The 14,910-nt window shown below is 37.7% G+C and overlaps 1 protein-coding gene and 1 long non-coding RNA gene across 2 annotated transcripts; one reads left to right on the forward strand and one right to left on the reverse strand.

Moving 5' to 3' along the window:
- Positions 1 to 2,354: 2,354 nt before the first annotated feature.
- Positions 2,355 to 13,536, reverse strand: LOC116249186 (disease resistance protein RPV1-like). The gene is made up of 5 exons (XM_031622366.2): positions 12,899 to 13,536; positions 10,788 to 11,988; positions 9,358 to 9,630; positions 7,154 to 9,256; positions 2,355 to 6,295 (listed from the first exon to the last, which is right to left on the reverse strand). Exons 1-5 carry the CDS (start codon positions 13,534 to 13,536, stop codon positions 5,909 to 5,911), a joined length of 4,602 nt encoding a protein of 1,533 aa, XP_031478226.2. The 3' UTR covers positions 2,355 to 5,908.
- On the forward strand, positions 13,233 to 13,996 carry LOC126409787 (uncharacterized). Its single transcript, XR_007572523.1, has 2 exons — positions 13,233 to 13,367; positions 13,454 to 13,996. It is a non-coding gene; the product is annotated as an uncharacterized LOC126409787 (long non-coding RNA).
- The last annotated feature ends 914 nt before the right edge of the window (positions 13,997 to 14,910 follow it).

Genomic DNA, 14,910 nt, shown 5'->3' on the forward strand with positions numbered 1-14,910 from the left:
ACGGCGGAGATACGGCATTTATACTCGTGGGGTTGCTCGTCCTTGCAATGGATGTTAAGGGTATTAATGTCATTTCTTCATTTCGAGGCTACTATTCGGTTCGGACCCAAACAGTAAGTAAACCTGTCAACACTTCTTCGTCGGCACAGCTGGAGCGTCCGGAAGGAGGAAGCCGGAGAAGGAAGAGGAGGTAGAGCCGAAATTGGTCGGAGTGGCCGGAGAAGGAAGAGGAGGTAGAGCCGAAATTGGTCGGAGCCTTGGAGCAGTGGAATCACCGGGCCGCAGCGGCAGCATCACCGCGATTAGCTCCACACCTAAGACATGGCGAAGGAGGCGGCACGAACCTATAACGCTGCCGCCCACCGACCTTCCCGACGCTCCCGCTTTGTCGATGCTCTTCTGTCCCCAACGTTTCTTCTGTTTCTCCCGTCACCTCCGCCTTTTTATAAGAGGAATAGGGGAAATACAGGTGCAGCTTGTGGCTGGTGAGTCTCCATCTCCACTTTCAGCAACTGCAGATCTTTACAAATCCAAAGCTTCTGAGTCGTGATTCTACAAATCCTTGAGGGGACAAGCGCCCGTCTTCTCCAGTTTGAAAACATTGGGGGTTTGTGAACGATGGAGATCATTCTTGGATCCTCTGTTCTCTTTTTGGCCCCTTTCTTTTCTTCTGAGTTTTTTAACATGCGTGTTTTGTTGCAAAAGGTATTTTTGCTTACTCCTCTAGAGATGGTGGAAAAGAAAAAGGTCTCTTCCGGTGGAATTTTTTTTTAAAGAAAGTTTCATTTGAGACAATGACTATGACTGAATGTTTGTATCTCGCATGGAAACACTAATAAAAGTATTATAAACTATGGTTGATGCTCTTGTGGCCAAAATCTTTTGTCACAATTTTTAGCTTTTAGCCATGGGTTTCCTGTGAAGGAAGTCTTTCTAACTCCGGCACCAAACAACACTACAAAAGGGCACGTTAAAATAAAACTTGAAAAGACCTCAACACTTTCATTCTTTTTCTCACACATTGGATTACACACATGGAACTAGTATTTATAGAACAAAAGAAAAAACTACCCACTAATGCCACTTGCCAAAAAGCAGCTTCATTTTGTGGACACATAACCACTAATTCCTATTTTTATGGCTAAAAAAAAGAAACTAAAAAAAACCACCACATGTTTACACGATCTCCACTTCCACATATTGCTCACACGTTCACATTAACTAACATTTCTCCCCCTTAATGTGAAAAATCTTGTACTCCAATCGCTTCTCGAAAATTGAAAAACTTTGATGGTGGTAATGCTTTTGTAAAACCATCTGCAACTTGCTTTTTTGTGAAACATTGCTTCAACTCAATTTCTTCTTTCTCAATCACGTCTCTAATAAAGTGATAACGTAACTCTATATGTTTAGTCCTTCCATGAAATGATGGATTTTTTGCCATGGAAATAGTAGATTTGTTATCACAGTATAAGTATAACTGAGTTGGATTCTCTTGCTTCAATTGAAGATCTTCTAAAATACGTCTCATCCATATTGCTTGGCATGCAGCAGTAGTAGCAGCAATATACTCAGCTTCCGAAGATGATAAGGCTGTTGAACTTTGTTTCTTTGAGCACCACGACACAGCACTTGAATCAAATCCAAATACAAAACCACTTGTACTTTTTTTATCATCAACAGAACCTGCCCAATCACTATCAGTATATCCAAGTAAACCAAAGTTAGTCACAGGTTTATAAAAAATTCCATAGTTGAGTGTAGATTGAATGTAACGAAGAATTCTTTTTGCTGCACCAAGATGTTGCACTGAAGGATCTTGCATGAACCTTGATATCAAACTCACTGAAAACACAATGTCAAGTCTGGTATGTGTCAAGTACATCAATGCACCGACCATGCTTCTGAAATATTTTTCATTTACTTTTGCCATTCCATCATCTACATTCAGCTTTTCGTTGGTGTTCATGGGAGTTGCACAACCATTACAATTCATCATTTTAAACTTTTTCAGAGTATCTAATGCATATTTTCCTTGCGATATGAAGATTCCTTCATCACTTTGTACTACTTGAAGACCAAGAAAGTAATGACATTTCAAACTCCATCATCATACAATTTTTAAATTCTGCAATAAGGCTAGAAGAAGTGCCAGATAATGTCATCCACATAAACACTTACAATAAGTAAATGATTTTCACTCACTTTGACATAAAGAGTTGGCTCACTATCACTTCTTTGAAAGCCATTTTGATGAAGAAATTTATCAAGACTACTATACCAAGCACGAGGAGCTTGTTTAAATGCGTATAATGTCTTTTTAAGTTTATAAACCTTGTCTTCTTTTCCTTTAATTTTAAATCCAGGTGGTTGATCAACATACACTTCTACATTCAAATAGCCATTTAGAAAAGCAGACTTGACATCAAACTAAAAAACTTTCCATTTAAATTGAGCAGCAATAGAAAGAACCATTCTTACTGTCTCAAATCTTGCAACAGGTGAAAACGTCTCAGTAAAATCAATTCCATATACTTGCACAAAACCTCTAGCAACCAGCCTTGCTTTATATTTTTTCACGTTACCTTTAACATCATACTTCACCTTATAGACCCATTTTACTCCAATTGGTTCCTTCCCCGACGGCAACTTAGAGAGTTTTCATGTGTCATTCTTTTCTATGGTTTGTATTTCCTCTTCCATAGAATTCATCCAATTTTTGTCTACACATGCTTCATCAAAAGTTGAAGGTTCTATAACAGCAAAAGCGAATGCACACTTATAAATGTCATTTAAGGATCGTACCTTTCTTGGAGGAGTTTCTTCAAAAATGGATTCAATACCTTCATTGATCGTCTCCTTCAAGGCTTCATCTTTCTCCCTTGGTTCTTCGTCAATATGACTTGGATTCACTTCTTCCCCGTCAACTTGGAGTTTCATGGTTTCATTCTTAACCTAATCCCAGCAAGCTTTTTCATCAAATATAATGTCTCTTCTTATAATCATCTTCTTAGTGATAAGATTATAAAGACGATAACCCTTAGTTTCACTACTATAACCAATAAAAATGCATTTTTCACTCTTCTTATCCAACTTGCTTCTTTCACTAGGATCAATTAATGCATATGCAACACATCCAAAGACTTTTAACATACTTACATTTGGTTTGCGATTCCACCATGCTTCGAATGGAGTTTTGTTTCTGACTGCCTTTGTTGGAGAAATGTTGAGAAGATATACTGCCGTATGGATTGCTTCAGCCCAAAATTCACTTGGTAATTGTTTTTCATTTAACATGCTGCGTGCCATTTTCATCACTGTCTGATTTTTCCTTTCGGCCACACCATTTTGTTGTGGGGTCTTCCTTACTGTAAACTGTCTACGAATGCCATGATTTTTACAAAATAAACCAAATTCGTCAGACAAAAATTCTCCCCCTCTATCCGTACGTAGTATATTTATTATATTTTCACTTTCTTTTTTTGCAAACACTTTAAACTCTTTAAATTTATCCATTGCATCAGATTTGTGACTGAGAAAATATACCCAACTCATTCTAGTGTAATCATCAGTAAATAGCAAAAAATACTTGCTACCATTTAATGAAGAAGTTTTCATTGGACCGCATATGTCAGCATGAATTAATTGAAGCGGTATTTTAGCTCTCCATGATTTTCCAACTTGAAATGGTAATTTATGTTGTTTACCATAAATACACCATTCACATACATCATCATGACAATCAATAGATGGTAGTCCATATATCATACCTTTTTGATGTAAGAGCTTCAATCCATTAAAATGAAGATGTCCATATCTCACGTGCCATAGCTTGGAATCATCAATTTTTGTCATAAATGCATTTGTTTCAAGAGGAAACATTTTATTTCGAACCATATTTACTTTCGCAAGAACTACACCACTTTTATTTTTAATTTCACAAGCATCATTTTCAAATAAAAGTGTGTACCCTTTTTGAACCAATTGCCCAACACTAAGCAAATTTTGAGCCAACCCGGGAACGTAATACACATCATTAATAAATTTTTTCATACCTGTTTCTGATTTGATGATAGCAGTTCCTTTGCCCTTCACACTTATTCTATTATTGTCTCCAAGCCACACATCCAACTGTATAGTCTCATCAATGTCTTTGAAAAAACTCTTGTTACCAGTCATATGATTACTGCAGCCGCTATCTACAAACCAAACTTCACTCTTGCAACTGTTAGCATCCATAGTTGCAAGAAATAAATTCTCATTTTCTTCTACAAAACTAGCTTGTTGTTTTGCCTTTTCAAAACATTTAGCTTCTATATGACCAAACTTCTTGCAAAAGTTACATTGTTTTCCTCTAAAGTACTGATTTTGATTACTTTTCCCTGTTGTGTCATGGGTTTTATGGAAATTTCCATGGAATCTTCCACGTCCTCTACCATAACCACGAGTGACTCCTCTATAGCCTCCTCGTCCTTGACTCCTTCCTTCATTTCTTTGATCATAGCTTCCATTCTTCTCTTTTGAAAACTCTATCTTTGTTTGGAAAACTTGCTCTATTCATTTTTCTGTTGACCTGTTCATACGTTGCTCATGTGCTAAAAGAGACCCCATTAGTTCATCAATAGAATAAATAGACAAATCTTTGGATTCTTCTATTGCAGTGACAACATGATCAAATTTAAAAGGAAGACTTCTTAACACCTTTTCAACCACCTTTTGCTCGGTTATGGCTTCACCGAAACTCTTCATTTGATTTACAATAGTAGAGAGTCTAGAAAAATAATTTTGAACGGACTCACTAGTTTTCATGCAAAATGTTTCAAACTCTCTCCTTAAGATTTGGAGCTTAACTGTAGTAATCTTCTTATCTCCATGAAATTTTTGTTTGAGGAATAGCCACGCTTCACTTGACTTCTCTGCACCAGCAATAGTTGGGAAGACAGTCTCTGATACAGCCTGCTGCAATACTGAGAGTGTCTTTGCATCTTTCTTCCGAAATTCCTTAACATCAATTTTCTCTATTAACTTTCCTACTGCCTTTGATACTTCAGTTTCTGCATAACCATTTTCAACTAACTCCCAAAGATATTGTGAAATGAAGTAAGTCTTCATTTTGATACTCCAAAACTCATAGTTCTCACCATTAAAAATAGGCACTAAGGATTGGGATAAATTGAGAGTATTTGAATTAGCCATACCAGCTTTCAAAAAATAACTCTTACCAATAGCACGCAATTTGGAGTTCCTTGCTTCTGCAATGCTCCAAGATACTTGAGATGCCCACGCAACCTGGCGCTCTGATACCAAGATTGAAGGAAGTCTTTCTAACTCCCACACCAAACAACACTACAAAAGGGCACGTTAAAATAAAACTTGAAAAGACGTCAACACTTTCATTCTTTTTCTCACACATTGGATTACACGCATGGAACTAGTATTTATAGAACAAAAGAAAAAACTACCCACTAATGCCACTTGCCAAAAAGCAGCCCCATTTTGTAGACACATAACCACTAATTCCTATTTTTATGGCTAAAGAAAAGAAACTAAAAAAAAACCACCACATGTTTACACGATCTCCACTTCCACATATTGCTCACACGTTCACATTAACTAACATCTTGTTCATATGTAAAAATATATAAAATAGTTTACATGTGATGAAACTTTTCAAGGTTTGGCCTAATTAATGACAAATTGGTTTTAGCTCTAAAATAAAAGCAGCAAATTAGAAAATCAATACCCATCTGCTATGTCAACATGATTTTCATGATGAATATCTGCATATGTGAAGGACCACATAATTGCAAACACTATTTATTGATTGTTTACAATAAAAAGGTGTTTGCATAATATGCTTCATCCCCTGAATTGACGTTCATCTATAATATCTCCCCGGATGTGATAGCTAAAACCAGTACCGAGGGCGCCACCGACGATTCTCCACAAGAAATAGAAATACATTTTGCAGTTGGGACACATCCATTGTCACTTGCATTCTATAGCAATGTGCTCCTTCCCCGGTGTTCACAATGTTCTCTGCTCCCAAGTTCAATTCCACTTCATCATCACCGTCGGCTTCTGCAATTTTCTCAAACACAGTAACGCCATCGGCAATGATTGCTATGCAGATGGGTGAGAGCACCTTCTCCAGTCCCAACTTCACCCATGCTCTTCTCAACCAACTAAATGGCAACCTCGGGAGTACAAATTGCAGCCACTGTTGTCCTTTTGCTGATCCTGGCACTAAAGACCCTGACATCTTGAACATTTTCAACTTCTCAAAAGTTATCTCCTGAGACAAAGAAGTTCGCCATCAATAGAGTACTTAATTTACACGTATTCTTGGGATCCTTCGATAACAACAACCCTAACCCAGCCAGTTTAGAATTTCAAAATTTGTTGTCTCCATTATTGTTGATTGATCCTGTGGACTACTTCCTTGTGTGAAGTTTAGTTCCTTTCTTGTTTATAAGTTGGTCAATTTGTTTTCAAATAACTATCTATCAATTTACTATGCATGCGCTTAAAACAATTGCTAACTATATATGTTTAAGGAAAATTAACTTAACATTGTTGGGTATTTTCAAACATCGGTGGGGTATGGTACATCGTCGTCTACCAGTAAAATCTAAAGACATCTTAGTCAAATATTATAATTTCTTGGTCCTCATTCAATGTATATAATGTTAAAGAAAAATATATTGTTACATGACACGCTTTGTCAAATATATATATATATATATATATATATATATATATATATATATATATATATATATATGTATACACAAACACACTTTCTGATACTATAGGATACACACACCGCATGAAAAAAAAAAAAAAAAAAAATTTTAGTCTATACACCGCTAATTTTACTTTCATGGAAAAGTGAGCTTCATTGATGAAATATTAAATGTGACCTATATTTCTAAGTACCTGAGCTTTTGCCACAAGAAGTATTTCATTTAAGGCACTATATGATTCAAAACATTGTTAATTTGTATAGTGTTTCTCAAGCTTTTAATTCTATGTTTATGGCCTTTGTAGTTTTAATTTCTGTCTCTTCCACTACCAATGCAACTATAAGTAATAAATATGGTGCAATATTCCAATACAATGAACGTCAAGATAATATATATTCCATACATACCTTGAACACTTTGCTTTTGAAACCATGACTAAAGTGGCAACACCCCGCGAAATCACAAGGACCAGGCAGTTCTAGCACTTCCAAGTTGCTTGAAATATTTTCCAGGCCAGGCACATCTTCAAGCTGCTTACAGCCACCCAAACACAAGTTCTTCAAACTTTTCAAATTTGAAATATCCGGCATTTTTCTCAAATTGGTGCATCCAGAAGCTTCAAGCGTGAATAGAGAAGAAGGAATCTGAGGAAGGCACCCAAGCCTCTTGCAGTCTTCCAAACCTGTTTGTCGAATAGAAGCAGCGATCATACCTTCCAAGTTCTCACAACCACTTAGCTTAAGCCATTTAAGTCTTCCCACAGACTCAAAAATTGCTGCATCCAAGTATTTTAATTTACTGCTGTTGAAGGAGAAGCTCACAAGATTTTCCAATCCTCCAATGAAATCAGGTGGAGCTGTAAAATTGTCGCAATGTAAATGTAAATCTCGAAGACTTTGTAATTGTTCCATAGAGCTGGGCAAATCTTCAAGGTTGATGCAGTTTAGTCTCAAGAACCAAATTGTTGTTAGAGTGCCAATAGAATTGGGCAAATATTTGAGGCGATGGGAGTCCACTTCAAAGTATCCAAGACTTTTTAGTTCTCCAATAGAATCTGGTAGAATCTCGAGGTTTGGGCACTCTAATTCTAATCTCCAAACGTGTTTCAACGACCCAATGGAGTCAGGTAGAGCTTCAAGACTGTTAGACGACACCTCAAATTCTGTAAGTTCCTCCAAACGTCCGATCGAATCAGGTAGAGCTTCCAGACTCATGCAATGTAGCACCAACTTATCAACGCTTCCAAGACATGCAATCGAATTCGGTAGGGCCTTCAATTTTGCTGATTCAATTTTGAATGAGGAAACATTTTCCAGCTCTCCAATCGAATCAGGTAGAGCTTCGAGGTTCACACACTTCAATTCCAACTCCCACATCCGTTTCAGTGACCCAATCGAGTTGGGTAAAGCTTTGAGGTTCTCACACTTGAGAATCAACTGACGAAGTTGCTTGAGCGACCCAATCCAGTGGGGCAATTCTTTCAGCATTTCACATTCTAGCCGCAGCTTCTTGAGGTTTTCCATCCTTCCAACACAATCGGGCAACTCTTCAATTATAGCATCCTTCAAGTGAAGAATTTCTAAGGCTTTGTGAGTTTGGTCGCGCAAGCCAAGCAACTCCGAAGATGAACCTGTAAATTCGATAAAATTAATTGGTGCAAGATGTGGAAGGTCGATCTCGTAGATCTTTAAACTGGTTCTAGACATATTCAGCTGTTGTATGGAGCTCAATTGTCTTATGGAAATAGGTAATGCTTTTAGGAGCTTGCAACCTTCCAAAGACAGCAGGCGAAGGCTTTTAAGCTGTCCAACTGAATCAGGTATGATCTCTATTCTGGTATTGTCAAGAATAAGCTCCTCCAATCTCTCCATGTCTCCTAATCTTTTTGGCAAAGAGCGGAGAGAATGGCACCCACTAAGGTTAAGCGATTTCAACAACTTTAGCTGGCAAATGGAACCCGGGAGCTCTCTCAAGCTTTTTGAGTTACATAAAGATAGTTGATCAAGGTTGATAAGTTGTCCAATAGAATCGGGTATGACCTCAATGCTTGTCGAAGAAAGATCAATCTTCTTCAATGACTCCATGTCCCCTAAGCCTTCCGGTACAGAACAAAGTAGAAAGTTGGCATTCAAATCAAGTATTTCAAGAGAAGTTAATCGGCAAATGGAATCAGGTGCCTTCTTTATACTTGTGAGACTGAGATCAAGCTTCTTGAGTGATCCCAACTCTCCTAATCGCTCTGGCAAAGCGGAAAATTCCAAACAACCAGAAATATTAAGGACCTCAAGTGAACTTAATCGCCAAATTGAATCCGGTAGTTTCCGCAGATGCCTACAGTCTGGAGTACTTAAATGTGTCAAGTTCTTGAGTTTCCCGATTGATTCATCAATTGTAGTCAATGCTGAGCAATCTAGAAATCGCAATGTCACCAAGCCAGGCATATTCGTGAAATCAAAGGCGATCTTTGTTTGCACTCCGCAAAGTGACAGAACTTTCAATCTTTCAAAGGCCTGCATGCATAAAATAAATATTTCCAATAGGAACAAACAAGTCATGAGAATATATATGACAAGAGAAGAAAAACAGAAGCACTCCCTCATAATATACTGACCTTTGATCTCAGTGACAGTTGGTTTATAAGAATTGGGGCCATGTTGGTATTATAGAGGTCAAGGATGACGAGCTTCTCGAGATTAAAATCAGATGGTGGGGAGTCAAAGTGGCAACTGCTCAACTGCAACCATTTCAGATCTGTAGGAAAACATGGAAACGTGCCTTGGAACTTGACATTGTCAGCTTGAAGAAATCTCAGGTTGTCAAAGCATTCGACAATAACACAACCACCATGAATACGAATCCCTACGGCATCAATAGTCCTTGGTCTCTGCACAAAATAGAGACGCAAAGTAATTAGCATACCTTGGTTATGGAATCAGAACATGTACATTGAAACAACTCTCGTTGCTTGTCCCTAAAATTAAAGCAATTAGAAAAAAATATTTTCTTTATTTGCTAAATTTCTTAAATTCTATTTCACACAAATCATTATTATTCTTGATAAAATTGGAGACGACTTCGTTTTAGATACCAAGGCCCGCCCTTGGAATACATGATATTTCCAAGGAATGCTAAAATTGATTTATTTATTTTAGAAAAGCTAGCATTGGCTTTTCTAAAAGGTGCCTTGCCTTGCTCCTAGGCTTTCATTTTTGGCAACTGCATATCGTAGTAAAAGTGTTTCTGATACTCAAGTATTTGGAAAGTCAATGTAGTCGAAGAATTATAAAAGCAATTCTGGTTAGAAGTATAAAAGTGGCAAAGTTAATAAGCAGCACCTTAGAGTGACAAACAATTAGCCATTAAACTTGAAGAAACTAAACCACCAGATTTTAAAAATGTTTGATAGAAGCGTTTGAGAGGACAGAGGCAAAGGCAGCGGCAGCGGCAGGAGCTTTGGTCTTCCTTAGGATTTTATTTATATGTAAATTAAAAAAAAAGTTTAACATAAATAAAAAATTTAAAAATTTCTATTTTGTTCTCTGTTAAAATTTTGAAGCTATAGTTCGACTCTTTCGACAAAAAATTTCTTTCTCCGCCCATGTGAGAGGAAGTTCTATGAATCCAATCCCTCTACTTAGGTTTTCAAGGCCAAAGGTAAGAAGGGGACAAGGATAGGCCTTATCCTCGATTGATTTGGATTCTAGAGTGATTGGTATTAATTATTTTATATGTTAGTTTTCGGGTCCTATGGATCTTTAATAAGGAAGCCTCCTATTTAATGGGGAACTAAGCACACGGTTCAGATTCGAGTTGCATGCCAGCTTTTACCGGATTCAGTTAATTGAATTGTATGTAGTTGGATTTGGACTCAGATTTGGACTAGCATATCTAAGATCAGATGTTTATATGTAGTGAGACTACATTTTCAGTGGATCTCACTCGGATATTGAACTTGGATTTTATGATCCGATTCAAATGAGATTAATAATTTCGGTCCAAATTTTTTGACCTAACGCAGCCGGAGAGAGAGATTACGATTACCTTTCTTTGAAGTAAACCCCAAGAGTCTTGGTTATTCCACAGCCTACTCTTCTTCTGAAGCTTTCGGGAGCTTTCTTCATCAACTATGGCTCTCCCCATGTCTCGTATTTGATCGTGCATCTCGAACTCCTGACTTTCTTCATCTATCTTTACAAGAGACCTTTGTACAAGTACCCTAATTGCTGCACTGGGGCACCAGCGACAATCCTCCCACATGTAAGTAGCTCTTTCTCTGCCCCAACCAATAAAAAAACAAGAAATATCTAGAAAGATGTTCTTCTCCAAGTCATCTAAACTGTCATAGCTTAGCTTCAATCTCTGTTGGACTTCGTTGTGGGGAATCGTTTTCAGCTTCTCCAATGTATCTTTCCATTCTTGTACATTCTTTATGGAAGACAAAAGCGATCCGATCACTTCGAGAGTTAAGGGCAACCCACCAGCTGCTTCAACAAATTTGTTTGATAACTCGACGTACTCTCCTTGTGGTAATTCACCGTCAAATGCATGAAGCATGAATAACTCTCGCGACAGATCTTCATTCAGTTCTTGTGGCTTGTAAATTTCATCTTGTTTCACGTTGTGGGCTAGCAGTACCCCCTCATCTCTAGTTGTGATTATGATCACGATTCCTGAGCCAAACCAATCTCTCTCACCAGCCAATGCATCAAGTTGTTCTCCGGAATCAACGTCATCTAAGATAATCAGAACTCTTTTACAACTGGCCCTGTCTTTGATCACATTTTTTCCTTGTGCAACATCACGTAAGGATGTATTTTTTTCTTTCAAGATATCTTCAATGAACTGTTTTTGTAAGTTGACCAATCCATTGGGTTGCCCAGCATTTTCCCTAACATTTGAAATAAAACAAGTGGCGCCATTGAACTCTTCGGCTAAGTCGTTGTAAACAGCCTTGGCAATCGTTGTTTTTCCAATACCACCCATACCATGGATGCCAACCACATGAACACCATCAATATTGCCTCCATTCTCCAATATTTTCTTCACGTCATGAACACGAGTTTCAATCCCGATTGGACCAACCACACGAACACCATTAATATTGCTTCCATTCTCCAACATTTTCTTCACGTCATGAACACGAGTTTCAATCTCGATTGGATGCTTTGCGACTTCGAATGGCTTCTTGTTCAGTTTGGCTGACACTCTCTTAATGACTGCACGCTTTAGCTTTGCCTCATCCCTGCAAGTATTAATTTCTCCCATGCATGACAAACCATGAACAATAGGAAAAATGAATTTATGATGCTCCTTTTGCAGATCCAATATGAATATCTGCATATGTGTATTTATTGATTGTTTACAATGAAAATCTCTTTCCATAACAGGCTTCATTCAGTTAATTTACACCTTTCTTTCATCAGTTTTCCACATTCATCCATATGTTTGAACGTTTGGTCCCACTCATCCGTAAGTCTGCTCCGGTTCACGCAAATAAACATTTGAGTTATATTAAGCTGGTCACTGGGGAAGAAGACTGGCTACTTTACGTTCCAGTACACTTTAAATATTTATAAACATTTTCCAGGAAAACTAATGGCGTGCATGTAATTTTTATAAGCAAGAACTCGAAAATTGATCAAATAATCTTCTGTTCATTGGTAAGTAAGAAATTTTAAGAAGAAAAACGTGTGTCCGTTAATTTTAGATTTCTCATAAAATCTGATACATGCTTTCTGGGGAAACATGATTTTTCTTTTGGTTAATTGTTTAATTAAGTTTTTTCAACACAAAGATCACGTCTTAAATTGTCTCACTTTAACTGATAGTAGCTTTAAGGATATGTCCCGGTTAATTAAGTAAAGTAATTAAGTGAAAGATGAATTTGAGAAACTCGAATAGTGAAGGATGCATTTGATTAATATAGCTCATAAGATAATGATTTTAAAGAAAAAAAAATCTAAAATACTAGCCAAACATGATGTTGGGATAACGCAAGCCGAAAATAAGGTTATGAGTAAGATATGAATGGAAGCAACTGAAAAGCTATGGACAACAAGCATCAGCGACTTTACATTTGGAGAGAGAGAGAAAGAAAGAGAGAGGTGATTAAACTTTAATTCATCTAGAGGGAGAGAGGGAGAGAGAGATACCCATTCATGTCCTTGAGAGTGAAGCCAGAGATATTTCCGACTTTCTTCAATGCTTCCCTCCATTCCATCACCTCCTCTTGGTCCTGTTCCTTGTTCGATTGATGATCCTTAAACGCAGATTTGAAAGGGCCACCCTGGTTGCAGACGTCAGAAGGTTCCACGCCAAAAAACACCGGAATTATCTCCTTTCCACACTCCACACTTTTGGTCACCTCTTTCAAGCACCATTTTGATTCTGCAAAGCGTTTGGAGAAGATGGGAACAACGATCTTGGACCTGTCTATGTATTCCAACAGCTTGTTGATCTCCTCCCCCTTTTCCAACTTCTCGCAGTCTATGAAGGTGGTAATACCGCGCTCCTGGAGCCCGTCATGAAGATGCCCAGTGAAACCCTTTCGGGTGTCTTCGCTTCTGAAGCTGAGAAACACTTCAAACTCAGATCCATCAACTCTTGGTGAAGATGGTGAAGGTAATGTCTCTAGTACCTCTTCCCCTGCCTCCATGTTTCTTCCTCTAATTCCTCCACTACCATTTTGGTTGGCTGAAAATTGCAAGAAATCCTTGATTCGCTGAAGGAAGACATGACCAAAGAGAACGGTGATGAAGAGTACTATGAATAAAGCTGCAAAGATCACCATTTTCCCGATCTTAGCTTGGAGAACCAAGAAAGAAGATGGTAAAATTAGGCAATCTTTTCGTGGTCAGCAACACCGCCTCCACACAGAATATTAATAACTATCACAACAGTAGACACACAAAACGATCACTCCTCCTCACCCAACAAGCAGGAACAAGGCAGGAGATCGACAAGAGATGACAAGTGATATCGAGGAAGCTTCTGGCTGAGCTTCTTTCGGTGGAACAAGGGATCTTAATTAATGGCGGAAGACCCCATTGCATTACACCCTTTTTACCCTGTTTTTGATTAATTATCCGTTGCCTAGTCAACAGTTGAAACTTTCTTGTAAATGAAATTTCTTGGTAGTTTTCTAGTTGAATGTTCATCCATTTTCCTATGCATAAAATCATTTTCGCTTGAACTGATCCATTTTTTGTTTGCAGGAAGAGTAATATACTGTTGGACACATTCATTGTTTATGGCATATTTAAATTTGTTTTCTTTTTAAAATGTCCTTCAATTTTCAGATAGCCAAACAAAAAAAAAAGGAGAGAGAGAGATCTCATTTCACAGAGAATCTAGATTTGCTTTTGCCAAATGATTGTAACTATATGGTACTTCTTTTTTTTTCAAATTATTGTCATGAAAAACTGCACTTGAACAATTAATCACTTATATAATTTCCTGAACTTAGTTCGGAGAACCAAGAGGAAAGTGGTAAGATCTGGCAAGCTTTCGTGGTCACCAACACACTCAAAAAATGATCACGCTTCACCCAAGAAGCAGGAAGAAGGCAGGAGATCGATAAGAGATATCGAGGAAGCTTTTGGATGAGCTTCCCGGCTCTTAATTTATGGCAGAAGACGCCATGACATTGCTTCTTTTTTACCCTGTTCTTGATGAACTACACTCTTGTAAAGATCTACCCCAATCATCGTGCTGGACACGTTCACATTGCCAAACGATCCATAACATTTAATACCGCGGGTCCGTTATGTTCAGCTCCATCCATACAGTGACAATCTTGAAGAAATTTTGACAGGAATGTAAATTCACCTACCTGCAATTTAGAACCTTCATTATCAGCCGAGCACTTATAAAATAGTTTCATTTTGTTTTCTTATGAGACTTATCCAACTAGTAGTTAGTTCTTTCTTTCTCCCAGTGAAAAGAATTGTGAACGTGGCCAAGTTTCTGATCAATCATGAGGATGCCAACATCTTTAGGTTGAAGAGGAAGATGAACATCAACAACTATATTTAGCAATTCGTCACTGTCATGGTCTAGACAATTTACAGGCTTTTTTTTATCTGAAGAGCACCAAGGAACAAAAATAGTACAATACCTACATTATAGATCTAAAAACTGACAATACATTGACCTTCTTCTACCT

This window comes from Nymphaea colorata, chromosome 2 (assembly GCF_008831285.2).
Source record: "Nymphaea colorata isolate Beijing-Zhang1983 chromosome 2, ASM883128v2, whole genome shotgun sequence".
In the NCBI taxonomy this organism is placed as follows: domain Eukaryota; kingdom Viridiplantae; phylum Streptophyta; class Magnoliopsida; order Nymphaeales; family Nymphaeaceae; genus Nymphaea; species Nymphaea colorata.